Raw genomic sequence first — 15,622 nt, forward strand, 5'->3', positions numbered from 1 at the left:
CTCTTTCTGAGCTTGTTGCAGCAACTTGACATGACTTGATATGTGACAAATAAGGGTGACAGTAGCCGAGTTGTTTTAAATTAAATAAAAGTAGATTCTGAACATACCTTACTCTGTACAGAAAGTCAATGAGTGGGGCTGCTCCAGAGCTGCAGTTAGCTCTGCAGCCTTAATGAAAAGTCTCTCAAACTGCCCTTATCTAGATGCCGAAGGATACATTACCTATTTTAAAAATATGATGTCCATATTCTAGTCCTTCTCATTTTTAAAAGCTTGAACACTGAAAATTATAATTAGAACAAGAAGGGATTGAAAATTCATAGGTAAAGTTGATCTGCAGGTGTACCAACATACTTTCTAGCAGAGAATAGTTTTTAATGGGGCTTACCATATTTGTACAGATCAAATATCTGAGATTTTTAAGATTAATCAGTTTGCGCCTCTTTATTGGAAATTAACACACCTCCCAAATTAGGTCACTAGAAGTATTCCTTCCTTATGTATTAATCTAAAGAAAAAAATCTCTGCACAAAGAAATGCTGAGAACTAAAAGAAGAGCACACCACAAAGTAAAAAAACTGTGCACTGAGGGAATGATATTACTAATGAAGATGTTTAAAGAGTACATATATTTGCCAGAATATAAATCTGTAATTAGTCTTCCCTTTTGTAATACTAATATTTTTGTTGTGCATGTTGATAAAGTCTATAGCCTGCAGCTTCTATTACAGGGTAAAATAGTACTTTGAAGTGCAATACGTTATGCATAGTACAGTACTTAGTTACAGGAGAATGCCAAAACTTCTTTTCAAAAATTTACATACACCTATTGACTGAAAGGGACACCCACAGTGCAAATCTAACACTATCATCTGACATGGGCGTATGTGCTGTGCCACACAGTTACCAACTAATAAATTAAAGCTCTCTTCATCCTCTTTGACAGAATTTCAGGAGGAAAAGAGAATCCACATCTGGCAGATAATATTGCAGATACTAACCCTGGAATGAGTGAATGACCAGAACACTCCCCGTTCTGCTAACCAGTTATGGCCAGAAGTATTGTGGAGCCCTGAATCTTGGCTGCCTGTGTCAGTGTGTGCAGTCACTGATAAGGAAGTCTGACGTTAGAAGGATTTGTTAATCCCGTTCTCTAGGTCTGTAATTTGTCTTAAAGCTTTGCTTCTGACACAGTTTTACAGAAATCGCAGGTCACAAAACTTAACATAATAAAAAGAAGCTGTGTACACCACAGAATTCTGTATTAGCAGTTAGAATAAGTGATGGTATTGTTCAGTCCTGAAATATGACAAAAAGCACTGTGCCCTGAACAGGCAGAGTAAGCCAAATCAAAAGACTTCACTGGTTGCCTGACAACAACCTGAACAAGTAAAATTGGTGTATTAAACTATCTAGAGGAGTATTGCAGACTTTTGCAGACAAGTCTTGCTGGATTTTAAAGGTAAAGTCTATTTTTCTTGGCCTGATGGTCCTACGCATAATAGTTCTGTCTCCAGTTCCAATACAAATTCTGAGTCTGAAAGGGTAAGATGCCAACAGCATGCAGAATATATTGTTTTGAATATTATTTATATACATAAGTGAATTTCTGGCATGACTCTTCCTCTGATTAAAAGGAAGGCTTAGTAGAAGGCTGTCTGTATTATACCTTGAAAGCTGATAATGATCTTGTTCCATTTTTATCTTGAAATACCTGTTCCCAAAAGTTCTGCAATGCTGAACTTTCCAAAAGTTATGTTTAGTGGTCACATTTCCTCCTGCAAAACATTTCATTTAAGTGTTGGAGCTAGCAATCGCAACTGCTGTGTTTCATTACAGAGTTCTTTTTAATTGCTCTGTAACTGGAGCATCCTGTGGCCCTATGTATCCTAATTCTTCAAAACTTTCTAGACAACTATCTCCAGAAAAGTCAGCTGACGTCTCTGTTCCTGGTTCCCCAGCCAGTAAAATACAAGTAACGCTTCCTTTTTCATTATTGTTTTCCATGCTTTATCTGTCCCAGCTCCCTTTTAAGCTCTTTGTGAATTACACAGTGACCCACAAGGACGGTGGAAAGCTGGAGCAAGTAGTATCACTGCACTTCAGACCAGGAGGCTGCGTAAACATCTACTTCCATTTGCTCTGGAGAGGAGTGAAGCCAAAGCTCTCACTGTGTGTTGAAAAGTGTAATGGCAGCTCAGTTTCATAAGGGAAGCTTCTAAGAGAGAACGCAAAACAAATGACTGATGATAACAAGTCTTTGAACCAAGGCCTCTTGCATAGCATTGCCATTCTTTTAAGTTTATTTCCATCCATTCTTATCTTCTCTTGCCTCCTTTTCGGTTTATCTGCTCCCCCAATTCCTGAAAGGAATTTTGTGGTTTCCAGCAAGCAGCTTGCAGCCTGGCATCTGTAGTTACTAAGTAGATCCTTGGATACCTTTCCCTCCCTGTTGCATTTTTGAACTGTGTAAGGCAGAAGGGAATAGAATTTCCCGAACTACTTCAGGAAATTGTTATCACGTAATTGAGTTAAATTCAAATTACCAGTTTTAGGAGAAGGAGTCCCAGGAGCAAAAGCCCTCTTCGTATCAGTCGTGTGGATCATTCACAGCAGTCCAAAAACTTTTCCCAACATAGTTGGCCAGTGTGTGACTCAGTGCTGGCTTAAAGGGAGTATCCCTTTCATTTGCTGCCATTTGCAGTCTAACTGAACATATATTATCACTCTGTTTCTTTCAAAATCACACTTGATTTTACTATGTTACATTTCTTTGTATTTACCTCACATGTCTGGATCAAAACAATATTTCCCAGTAGGGAATTAGTTGTTCCTCCACAAACGCCACAGGAACATGGGCAAACGGCTATTTCGGTTACAGATATAGTTACACCGTACACGTGTGCAAGAGAGAACAGAAGCAGCAAATAGGGGATGAGATAAATGAGGCACGTAGATAGATATGGTGCATCCACATTAGCATAGTTTGGGCATGTCACCAGGATTACCATATTTAAGCATGCCAGAAGTCAGAGATTTTTAATAGTTAGATGATGCCAAAATGTAAGTTCTGAGTCATTCAAAGGAGAGCATCCCTACAAGCAGCAATCTCCCTAAGGCTGCGTTCTCCCCATGCTGCATTCTCCTAACCATTCAATACCAATGCAGGGTAGAGATATCAGAAATTGGGTAGCAGAAGAGTTTTTCTATGAAAAGACTCTTGATCTTGACTCCAACTGATCCTTTTTTCCACGGATGTATTTGTCTCAGTGTATTTCTGATGAAATGCAAGTAAAACAAACTTGCACAGCAGATTTGAAAATTTCTAGGTAGTCCTGAAGTCTCACCATGGGGGTTGCCATGAGCCACAGCCCAACCACGGCACGGCAATTGCCCAAGCACTGAGTATTTCAAGGCCTCCAGGAGCTTCACTACAAGAGAGTCCAACTCCTGAGCTCAGAGGGAGGCATTCCAATTGTCAGGAACCTCAAATCTTGGGAAGCCAAGGTGAAGTCAGTTTTGCAATTTTCTAAGCAAAATGTTGCTATTGTTTCAAAAAATTTTTTTTTTAAATTTACGTTTCTGTGACACTTCTCAGAAATATTTATTTTTTCCCAATCTAATAATATTTTTATTTCCTGGAATTTCTCAAGCTTCAATTAGCAAACAAACTTAAACTGTCAGCTGAGGTTTTGCCTGAAATGCTCTTCTCTGCCTTCGAAGCAACTCTGACCCTTTTCAGAGTAAGGTGGTTACAGCTGTAATTTGGCGAGTGGGAGAGCAGGAGCTCTTCCATTCCCAGTCCATGTCATGGTGATAGGGAAACAGGGAAAGATGGAGAATGGAGTGGCCATATGCGTACAGGTGCGCACACAGACACACACTGATATCTCTGACTGGATGAACAGTTCATCAGCTTCTTAATGAAACAGTTCAGTAATTCATTTCCTTTGTGGAACAGGACAGTGCCTCTGATTCAGGCTCCTCTCTGCCTCCTGAGCTATAAAGCTATGTGCCCCACCGTATTCACGCTAGACAGCAAGGCCAGGTGATGGCCTCTCCTCGCACAGCCATTCTGCGTGATTATAGTTGTCAAAAGTTCAGGGATTTTTAGAATAATGTACCGTGACAAAACGAAATACTGTATCAGCTGAAGTGTCTTTGGCAAGGGAAATTCCACGCTTATCTTTTAATAGTATTTTTAGTCTGTGTGCCTCAGCAACTATTTTTGCTATGTGCTAGAAGGGCTGTAGCATGTACATTTCTGTCAGTATAACCATAAACATATGAAAGGGTGACATACCTCGAATGTGACATAGGTAAAATTAAAATTAAATTCCAAAGTGATGTCTGTAGTAGGCCATACTGAGGAATCTGAATATTGATTTTGTGATATATAATTCCATGAGAGAATAAATGAACTCATAAATAAATTGTTAACAGCATGACCTAAAGTAAAACTATAATTACAGTGCATTAGTATTTAATCTGAAGATGTACTTCCTGGGGGAAAAAAACAGAACAACTGCATTGATGGTATATAAAAAAACAGAACAACTGCATTGATGGTATATAAAATGCTACATTCATTTTACAGTCATAAGCCACAGGAGAGTTTAAAGCTGTTCAAAGCCTTACTGGCTTTGTTGTTAATAAAATTTTAAACCATTGCAGTTTCCAGTGGGTAAAGTAAGCATGCAAAATAAACAGCCTGAAACTATCTAAAGGAACATGTCCCTCTCTGTTTGTGATGGATGCTAAGATTGGGTTATATTTAATATTATTTGAAACAAAGAAGCTGGAATGTGATACTGCATGCAGCCTTTTGGTCAGCAGAGCTGCAGGAGACCAAAATAATGAGGCCTAGGTTTATAATTCCAGCATTCCATAATTCAGAGTTTGTTCAGTTGTAAAAATAATTATACCCCAAAATTGTAAGTGTTGTTACTTCCCTGGAAATCAGTAGCTTATTTAGAGCCAAACTTCAAGCAGCAAGTGTGTGTTTGGCTTTTCAAGAGATTTTAAATCACTTTTGTAATTCATTTTCAAGTTGCACTTGGGTTACCACAAAGCACAGAAAATGGTACTTGAAAGCCAGGCAAACAGTGGCTTCCTTTGGGTCTGGAGGAAGCAGAAAGCGTGCAGAGCTGTGTCCGAGCCACGGTGGTAGAACAGCAGAAGGCATCTGCAGAAGGCATCTGCCATTTCCCTCTCTGACTGAGCCGCTTCTGGTGGCTTTTTTCTGCTTAGATGCCAGCAGTTTCTCTGGGAAGCGGCTGAGCACGGTGTATTTTTTCCCCTTCCTTGTCCCCGCACATTTCATAATTCTCACCCTGCTGGTCTGGCAGCGGTGGCAGCGGCAGCCGCGGCGCGATCCATCCCCTCAGCCTCCCGCCCGGCTGCTCCCGCCTACCGGCTCGGCTGCGTTCGCGTCCCCTCCTGCCCGCTAGCAGCCCTCAGAGCATTTCCGTGAGCGCACGAACTGCCACCTGAATTTGGCCCCGTGACTGACATCGGTTCTCTTTACGTGTTAGTGTACAAAATTTGCTAAAACTCTCAGAACATGTGTCTGTTGATGGGTCATCTTGGATCAAGCACTGGTTTGGTGTAGGTAAATGCTAAAGGACATTTGTGTGCATGGAAATTTTTACAGGTATCTTTCCTCTGATATTTTGACATAGCTACTGTCCCAAATATTAAAAATAGAACTACAAATGGAATAATAGAAAAAAAGTCCAGTTTGTTGGACTGTTTAAAAAGGATTAATTCAACTTTGAGTTGAAGATTTGAGTCAGGTCTTACCTTATCCATCCAAACACAACAGTTTGTTTTTCTGGAGTATTTGTTTTTGTCTGGGAGTGCACTGAAGTGAAAGTTTTACTTAGCAGAGGCTCAGATTATTTTACAGCTCTGAAGAAAGGAAGCAGTCAACCTTAACTTCAGTATCTTTAAGATTTAGCTGGAAATGCTTGTCAGGGGAGCACAAGGAAATATCTTTGACTAAATCTCTTCTCACTGACATATTCTGTCCTGCACAGAAACATGAGCTCTGCTGGCCCAGAAGGAAGGAAAAAGATGAGAGAATGCGACGGCTTGATTGATTCTCTTGTGTATTATATTCAAGGAGCTATTGCAGACCACGAGCCTAATGACAAGGTATTCTTTGAGATTAAAGGTCTTTTCCTAGGGAAATCACTAGGAGAACATTTTTTTGTTTAGAAACCAATGTTCAGAAACAGTTGTGATGAAACTGCCAAACTTACATTTATTTTCAGGGCTTTTAGAGCTGTCACCAAAGACAAAAGTCCAGTAAGAAGCTTTCTGAAGTGTTTTTTTATCCTGCAATCTAAAAGAATAACATGCCTTAGCTTTGGGAAAACATTTTCAGAATCACCAGAAAGAGCTAGAAACTTCTCTTTTTTTTTAAATGTGACATAAAGTCACAGCTTTCAGAGATACTGAAACACCTAAAGAGTCAGATATTACCTTTTTAATTGTCTCAGGGAGCTAGCTAGAAGCTTAAAAAATTATTCTGGTTACTTTCCTGTATATTTAGTGTTATATACCCCTTAGGAAATGAAGAACCTAAATCTCTTTGGGTGGCAGCGTAATTAAGAAGCTTGCATCATTTAGAATGGGATTCATTTTCCTAAGTTTTTTAAAAGTTATACATGCTGCCTAAGCCTGTGACTACAAGGACATGGACACCTCCAGAAACCAGTTCCTCTCATTCTCTTCCTCCCACCATTGACTGCAGATGAAACCTGAACATTGCTTAGACTAGATGCTTGCCTTTTAGCTGGGTGAAGTTGGGTGAGACCAGCTGTCACTTATGAGAAGGTTAGCCGTGGCCTGTGAGGCACTTCTAGCGTGCCTGCTATAACTTGTGCTGTGTAGTGGTAATTACTGCACATTTATAGCTCTATTCTAGGATTAGTTACTTGAGCTTCTCCATCTCCCTGTATTCAGTGCCACTAGCTTCAGGGAGAATCCCGCACATTACACTTGTGCCAATAGCTCCCTGCTGCGTTTTGTCGTAAAACCACTCATTCCTTTTTTACTTTCATAAGAGGAGGAACTGGTAATAAAGCTATTTGCCACTAGACTCATCACTCAGAAATTGTAGACCCGACCTTAGCCATGCCCAGAAAGGCACATCTAATTTAAAAAAGCATTCTACCATGGAAAAGTGCTTCTTCCTTAGGAAAGACACAAAGCTTTCCTTTTGCTGACGCTACGGTGAGGTGTGTACGTGATCATCTTTACTCTTAAGCTCTTAAACATTCCTTGGCACACTTCTGGTCTGTGCCAAATAGCACTCGCCCAAACAATTCCCAGGCACAATTCAGGAATTATAATGTCCCAGGGCCATTTCCAACAGGCATGCACCCCACTCCGAATGCAAGCTCTGTGTGCCAGTTGGCCTCAGTGCTCAGGAACATCCCAGGGCATGTTTAATTTATCAGTGTAAATGCAGTCTTGTGGATCACTGGCACGAAGACTAGCTCTTCTGTAAGCCATTAAAGAAGCTCTGCAGTTAGTTGTTGAAGATCCAAAAATGAAATCTCTTTCCATGTCTATACATGTCCCTTCAACGCATGCCAAAACTTTCAAAGTTTCTATTCTTTTGTTACTTTAGGCCACAGAGAACTGTGTGTGCATTCTTCACAATCTTTCCTATCAGCTAGAGATAGAGCTCCCTGAGAGCTATGCCCAGAGCATATATATGCAAAGAAGAAATATTTCTAGCAATGATAAAACACCGGGCTGTTTTGGAACACGGAGCAGAAAAGTAAAAGAGGTAAAGCACATGTTTAGTTACATCTTGTTTTGTTAATCAGTTGTAGCAACTTCTGGAGAATAAGGCTGTAATCTACTTAACAATCTGTTATTGATGTATCTGGTAGTGTGACACTTACTTGCCCCAAAAATGCAAATTTATTGACAGCCTTTCCTAACACCCATTATCTTGTTCAGCTGATGATGATGACAATGACATAGGAATTCACTGTTTCATTAGCTGAAGAATACTGCCACTCAATTTCATTCCCTCTGAGGGATCTCAGTGGTATCTGTACCATACACGGCAATTGTGCAAGTGCCCTACCAATGAGTAGGCGTTGTGATGTTTTCACCAGTGAAACCAGCATAAGGTGACTTGCCATTTTCATGACTTGCTGGCTTTTGGGCTATCTCAGGACCTCTTGTTTTGATGCCATGTGGCACAGATCACAAATATTCTGGCAACTGGGAATTGCTGGAGAGAAAACAGGGAGGGGGAAAGCAAAAGAAAAGGATTGATGACCCTTCCCCATCTATTAGTTTTGCTGGAGTGTATTCTGCCTTCTCCCATTCCCACAGTACAACTCCAGCTGGCCATTTCTGATTCTCCTTGGCCTCGGCCCCTAGTGTCAGTTGCTGAGAGATGAGAAGCAGCTTCCCCCATACCTATCTCCTCTTTTTGGATGGAGTGGCCCGTATAATTAAATATTGAAATTTTACACGTTGTCATTTGAGTTCACAACTTGATAATCTGCAAATAATCTGGTCATAGAGCGTTACAAAATGGCTAGTTTAGCTTGTGATGCATTAAGTCATATAAGGTCACTGTTTCTAAAGGCTTGATCTGTTTACATGTTTAGAAGCAGCAGGACACCCCGCTACCAGAGGAAAAGAGCAATCCCAGAGGTGTTGAATCGCTTTGGCATTCGACACTGATTAGGATCTATCTCTCCTTAATAGCAAAGAGTACCAGAAACTATACCCAGGAAGCATCCCTGGGAGCTCTTCAGAACCTCACAGCTGGCACTGGACCAGTAAGTCAGCTTTTTTCTTTTTTTTGTCGTTTAGTTCTTAATGTGAATGCATAGAGTTTAGGGCTGGAGTGCAACACGCCAACAGCACTGAGATCGGGTAACCACTGACAAGTCGCTGTCTCACAGATGTGATCAAGGAAATCGAAAAACATTGAAGGGAAAATCATAACTGGCAGCGCAGCTATTTCTTGCTTGGCAAATACGGGGACTCTTCTTCTCACTCTTTGTACATCTCCACATGTGGAATTTTGCCTATTCATTGCACAATGAGGGATATGTAGTCGTTGAAAGCACAAAAAAAAAGTGGTTTTGTGGAACATAATCGGTCCCATGGGGAGAGGAAGGCTCTGACACAACCACTGATCACTTTCATGGTGAAGACACTAATGACCTCTGTCATGTTTTGGCTGAGGAACTGGCCAAAGAGCACGCGGGAGAAAGAGGGCTCAAAACTTTTATATCACCTTCCTTTTCTGTTGCAGCTCGTATATAGCTCTGGATTTAAATGATTTCAAACATGCTTAAATTGATGTAGAGAAGCTGCTGTGGTTGTTTATGAGGCTGTACATTCATGGTAACGACACACTATTGCTACATGCCTTATAACAGATGCCGTTTGCGGTGGCCCGGACTGTTGTTCAGAAGGCAAATGGCCTTCCAAGTATTCGAACTATGCTGCATGTAAGCAACTCAACAGTAAAGAAGACAGCAGTCTCACTGCTCAGGAACTTGTCTCGCAACACCTCTCTGCAAAGTGATATAGGTGAGCAAAGACTAACATTGTCTTTTGGGCTTTCTTTCTCTGTTCTCTTTACGTTAAGCTTTCCTTCTTTAAATAAAAAAAGTGAAAAAAAAAAAGTGGGTTTTTAGGTCAGATACTTGCAGTCATTATACAGGGTTGAAAATAAAGAGTTTTGCCTAAGAAAGACTCTAACCTCAAGTTTTCTCTAAGTTGTGTATTCCTCATCAGATACTTCCATTAATGTTACTTTCAGAAAATATATAATGGAAGTAAAATCTACACAGATTTGGAGAGGGAGTTTTTCTTCTGCTTAAAATAGGGTAAAAGAAGGTGAGTGCTGAGTTCTGTGCTGCCACAACTTTGTAATCCTTTGGGAGAAATCACAGAACATCTCCAATTCTTCTGGCAAAAATAATATTTTCTTCTTTTAGACACAAAGCTTTGGAAGCTTGCAGCTCGCACAGTTTTCCTGCATAAGTTTTTTGAGAATGGAAGCTAGAAGATGCTATAGAGAAAATAGTTCAAACTTTTTGGAGGACCTTATTCCTAAAATCTTATAATTATTTTCACATCAGAAGCCATTTCTATTCCAAATATTTTTACTTCAATTTAATGTATAATTGAAGTTTTTTCCTACTGATAGGATAAAATAAATTCATATCATTTGTTGTCCTTTTCTGTGTTGCCACTGGAGGGGGAAGGGGAAATTACAGGCATACAGGTGGTTCATGGGGCAGATTAACCTCCAGAATTCTGCAGAACAGTCTCCTGGGCACTGTTTAATCCTTAGAGAACATCCCTATTAATGAAAATATTATAATATGTTGTTGGGCTGATTTCTAAGGGATAATCCGTATGGTGTTAAAAATTACAAGTGGTGAATCCCCCAGAAAGAGTAGGAATTAACCTGAGAAGAAGAAATTGGGATTTCATCAGGAAAATAATTTATGAAAGCACGTGAGAAAGACAGAATGAAACGAAGCTTTGGAGAAAGTTGCTTCATTTTGCACGTTCACAGTCATTCTCTTGCTTTACCCATGGTAGGAAGAATTGGGGGAATTTCACGTGAACCATTTCTCCATGAAAAGGTGTTCTTTTTGGTTGACTAAAAACATGTGTGAATTCAGGTCAAATTCTCCAACTAATTTTGGCCAAAGGAAAACATTTGGAAGGGCATACTGTTTCCTAGATAAAGTGTCTATATTTATCAAGCAAAATGAACCTTTGATATGAAATTGAGATTAATTTAATATAAAACATCTCTAAAAGTTAAATGATTGGAAAACATCAGAAAATTTCCATGAAATGACTTGAAAAAATAACATTTGTTCTGAACAGATGTTTTCAAGACACTGCCAAATGTATACTTTCTAAAAATCACCTTCCTTGATTTACCAATGGAAGAAAAAACGGGCTATCATTTCTGACATAATTGCTTTGTCTGATACTTAGCATAGCAGGTGGTTCATCCAGTTTTAAAGGTCCTTTTCTAAATTGCATGTGATTTAATCTCAATATACATGAACCCTGTCACACACCCATCTGGAGGAATGAACAGAACTCACGGAGAGCAAAGCTCTCCGTCCAAGTGAAACCCTGGTTACGGAGGGGAGAATGGCCCAAAACGCCCCAAACTATTGCCCAGTGCTCCTTCTTACAGTGGGAGCAGCTGGCTACAACCTATTGCTTTAATTTTCTCCGTCAGCTCTGGTCCAGACGGCACAGATGTCACAGTATACAGCAGGACTCCGTTGCTCTCCAGAGCTGCTGTTTGCCGTTTGGCTAGCTGGTAGGGTCGCATCCAGCGCGGTCAAAGTGACGTGGTGCTTCTTGGGTAGGGACAAACTTCAGCATAGGACATTCTTCTTAAAGAGATAGCTTACGCACCATCTCAGAAGGTTGAGCGTGCACATCCCCTTATAGCTGACCATTGACGAGTTCAGTGGTAAAAATTGTGCTGTAGTCACCCTTTCTCAGTTTGCTGTATATCACTATACCCTTGATTACCTGTAGGACACACAGGATTCCTCGGGAAGTGGCAGCCTGCTGCTGGCACATGCCTAGGGACCTCACTACAGTACACTAGGTATTAATGTATTGCGTATAAGAGGCAAAATACATACTGTCTGATTTAGTGCGGATGCAGCTTAACCTAAATAGTGGGGATGTAATGCAGGTATGAAGCCATGACTCTGTTGTAGGAGCACACAGCACCCTGGCAGGTGGTAATGGGAGCAGTAAGGTCTCATAGGACCCCTAAATAAATCTGCACCTGTTAGTAATGGAGTTGCTTGTCTCTCTTTCGACTTGTAGCTAGAGAAGTTTTGCCAGATTTGGTCTCAATTCTTCCCGAGTCTGTTCTGGGATCCGATATTGTCTGTGAAACCACAGCGTCCATCTGCTACACCTTGTACAATCTGACACAGAGCAGTTCTCACAATGCACGGCTTCTCCTGAGTGCTGATGGCCTACCGAAGATTATTACCATCAGCATGAATGACAGGTAAGATGGTTGAGAAGCCTTCCCTCCCTCTCCTCCTTTCCCCAGGGAAAAAAGAAACTGCAACCTCTGCCACTTGAGGAGAAAAACTACGGCATCTTAAGGTACAGGACAGCTTAAACAAGGGACTGTGATGTGAAAAGAATTGCATATATTGGGAAATACAGAAAAATCTCTTATAACAACTTTCCATCCATAGCTAAATTTGCCATATTCCAGCATTTTAAATAGTTCCTCAGAAGATGACAGCACAATATTATCTATATTCTAACATATAGTCGCTGACCATCAGATCTTATCTATCCCCAAAAAGTTTCTGTATTTCCTGTTCTTTGTAACACAGCCCTGATAATCTTTAGCAGAAAAGTGCAGAGATACTTTTTATAGAACTGATACAACTGTATTTAACTATTTATAAAGGGGCATTTTAGATAATAGATGTTGAATTTCCTTTAATCATTATTTAATATGTAATCACATGCAACCAATGTTTACCCAAAAGAGAATAATTAATGCTTTGTGAATAAGAATAATTATTCTGTTTGCCTTCCTCTCTTTTTACAAAATGAAAGAGGAAATTAATCTCAGTAAAGGAGGCCTCATAAGGCTCTGAATAGTTTAAATCCTATCTAACTAACCAGAGATTTTACCTGCTGGAAAGATCCTTTCGAATGCTTGCTATGCTGAGGTGTATTTTCCTCAACTGAATATGAATAGTATGATAGCTGATAGTAAGATGAAGGCTATAGAGTACTTCATTTCTCTCTAATTTTGAAGAATGAGTGAAGCGGGGAGGTATGTTGCATTTATTTCAGTAGTCAGGACAGCGTGAAACATGCTAGAATACCTAAAACAGCATTTAGGAGGAGCGAGAGACAGAAAAAATGCTACAAGGTTGCGTTTGCTGAAGTCTGCACATGCATTGTGATTATGAAGTGGGAATTTAAACATGTTTTATCATTCTTTTTGCAAAATGGCAGTAACATGTTCAGCAAAGCTAGTAGGGCTGCTTCAGTCCTCCTCTACTCCTTGTGGTCACATACCGATCTCCACAGTGCTTACAAAAAGGTAAGATCTGGGTTAGAGCAAAGCCATTTAATCTGTCCTTTCGGATCTAGAACCCTCTCATTTGTCTTCTGGGGCCCTTGGCACTTCTGCGCTGTTAAGAAACAGTGGTCTTTCACTGTTAAGAAACAGAATCCTATCCTATGATAGGATTTCAAGTTGTCTCTGAATTCGGTGTTCCTATCACTTATGCAAAATCCTGCACAAGTAATGCATGCTCTTAATTTTTGCTCATCTGTGTTCATATTCTCTCCCTCTGTGGTTTTACTATGCACTGGCAAAGTTTATGAAAAACGTTGCTGCTGCTTGCCAGAAGTGTCAGCTGGTGAGAAGTGATGCGCAGTAGGTGTCCGTCCCCCGCTGACTGAACCAACCTGACACACAGGATGTAAGGTGCCAGCAAAAGCAAAGGCAGGGCAAGGCAGCTTCCCGCTTTAAAACCAGAGCAGTTTTGTTCTCCTTGTTGTTTGTATGGTCCGCGAGCCCAGGTGTTAGTTATATTCAGACAAAAAGGTAGGGCCTGGCAAAGGTGTTGGCAAATGTTTACTGCCACAGTCAAAATGAAACAAAAAAATGACCAGCATGAATCAGCCAACAAACCAGTTTGTTTCTTTCCTTTTGAAGCTCTATGACTACTTTTTCAAAACAGAGCTGGGTTGTCTTCAACCTACCTACCTTGAACCTGCATTTCAAACTGTTTTCTTTCCTTGTTTTCTTGCTGTTCAGAATTTCTGTCACCTAAAATTCCCTATAACCTAAAACTATTCCATTTTTCAAGCTCTAGCCTTTAGCATTTATTAGCTTGTTTCTTAATAAAGGAACAACGCAGCTGCAGGCTTCTAGATTTAAAGAAGTCAGTGAGAACTATAGATTTTTTTGTTGAAATTTGCCCAAAAAAAGTTACTTAGCATAGTTGCATCATACTCAGCAGTTATACTGCCCCACAAACCAGAAATTTGTGTTCAGGAATAAGGGTGCTGTACCCATATAAACTCTAATTGAATTTAGTTGTCTCTGTTTTTTTGCAACTACATTCCTGACTTTACTGTACAACAATATCCCCAATGGCATGAATTTTCTGAAGTTGTTGGTACTTTGGGTATGCATATAAGACACATTTGTCAGATCTGAGTGTCAAAAAATGCTGACTACTTGCTGTTCCTGTGCAAAACAGGTCCCCTAGAGATACCAGGTACGGTACTGAAAACTGCAGGCCACCTAATGTCTAGACATTTTTGAAAAGTCAGTCTAATAAGCAACAGAAATCACTTGATCAAATGAGGTTGATAAAATCCTGAGTCATTTTGGCATTGCCCTGTACTCTTTGTTCAGATAGGGTTAATCTCTGCTGACATTAGTCACCTAAGAGTTAGGAGTCTGTAGAGCTGAGCTAGAAGAATAGGCTCCCCGCAGAGTCCGTGGAGGGAGCTGAGCAACTCCAGTGATTCATCTCACCTATCTTAAACCGAAGGGAGTCACTCCTGGGAGGTGCCTGTTCTGTCTCTGCTGACTGTAGAGGACTCTGCCTAGACCCTTACCATGGCTCCATATCTAGCTTTTAGGCAGCTGAACCCACCCTTCCCTTGCAGAATCGGCACTGAAGATAATGAATTATTCTGTTTCTTTCATTCCAAAGGCTGACTTTAAGAAGGCAGATTTCATCAATACCCGGACCACAAAAGCCTATAACTCACTAAAAGATTGAATCAGATCATAACACCACTGAAGACAAACGAGATCATACATCAGTTATCCTAACTATCTTCACACGGTTGGTGTTGCCATCATGAACCAGGAAGTATCTCAGAAAAAAGAGGCTGATTTTATATAGGACTTGAGTGACCAGAGGATAGCTGTTTTGTGTTTTTAATCCTAATCACCTTGTTGTCACTGTATATATCAATTTAAGAAGCTTATATCAATGTAAGAATAACCAAAGATGGATTCTTCAGAATGTCTGAGGTGAAGTTTCATCCAGGTTGACAACTAGTCAGAGCTCCAGATGACTGCCCTTTTAGTCTAACAGGCATTTATACAGAGAGGTTTGAAATGCTGATTGACAGCAAATTCTTTGCAGACTGTTTTATACAGATAGTTTTCTACAGTGGGTAAGCATCAAGTGCATTGCTCAGGACGTAGTAATTTTTCACCCTTTTGTTTCTTTCTACATGCTAAATAAAAATCTCCAGACTCTTGAGTATACACAAGAAGCTGTTTCACTACCTGCGTTATAAAAGCACCAATGAAGTTAAAATGATTATTTTTTTATTGCTTGTATTCATGTGCTCACTGGTTCTTAAGCCTCTTTCCTTTGAGATTTCATCAGCAACAGCAACAAAACTGATTTTACATAGGTCTTATCATTCCTTGCTCCTTTCATCCTCCCTCACATGGCTGTTGGAATTTATAACTCTGTCCAGAAAGGGTTTTAGCTAGAACCACTATGTTTCAGACACTTTGGGCTGAACTTAGACCCATCATTTTTGCTAACTGGTGGAA

General features: G+C 40.2%; 1 protein-coding gene across 1 annotated transcript in view; it reads left to right on the forward strand.

The window, feature by feature from the left end:
• Positions 1-15,391, forward strand: part of PKP2 (plakophilin 2) — a 43,830-nt gene extending 28,439 nt beyond the window's left edge. Inside the window, exons 7-13 of the mRNA XM_075158306.1 lie at positions 6,039-6,156; positions 7,640-7,801; positions 8,643-8,816; positions 9,426-9,579; positions 11,872-12,061; positions 13,039-13,126; positions 14,760-15,391. Of these exons, the coding sequence (XP_075014407.1) occupies positions 6,039-6,156; positions 7,640-7,801; positions 8,643-8,816; positions 9,426-9,579; positions 11,872-12,061; positions 13,039-13,126; positions 14,760-14,828 (955 nt within the window). The 3' untranslated portion in view covers positions 14,829-15,391. The remainder of the gene's footprint in view (positions 1-6,038; positions 6,157-7,639; positions 7,802-8,642; positions 8,817-9,425; positions 9,580-11,871; positions 12,062-13,038; positions 13,127-14,759) is intronic.
• Positions 15,392-15,622: the final 231 nt, after the last annotated feature.

The sequence above is a fragment of the Calonectris borealis genome, chromosome 1 (assembly GCF_964195595.1).
Source record: "Calonectris borealis chromosome 1, bCalBor7.hap1.2, whole genome shotgun sequence".
Lineage (NCBI taxonomy): Eukaryota > Metazoa > Chordata > Aves > Procellariiformes > Procellariidae > Calonectris > Calonectris borealis.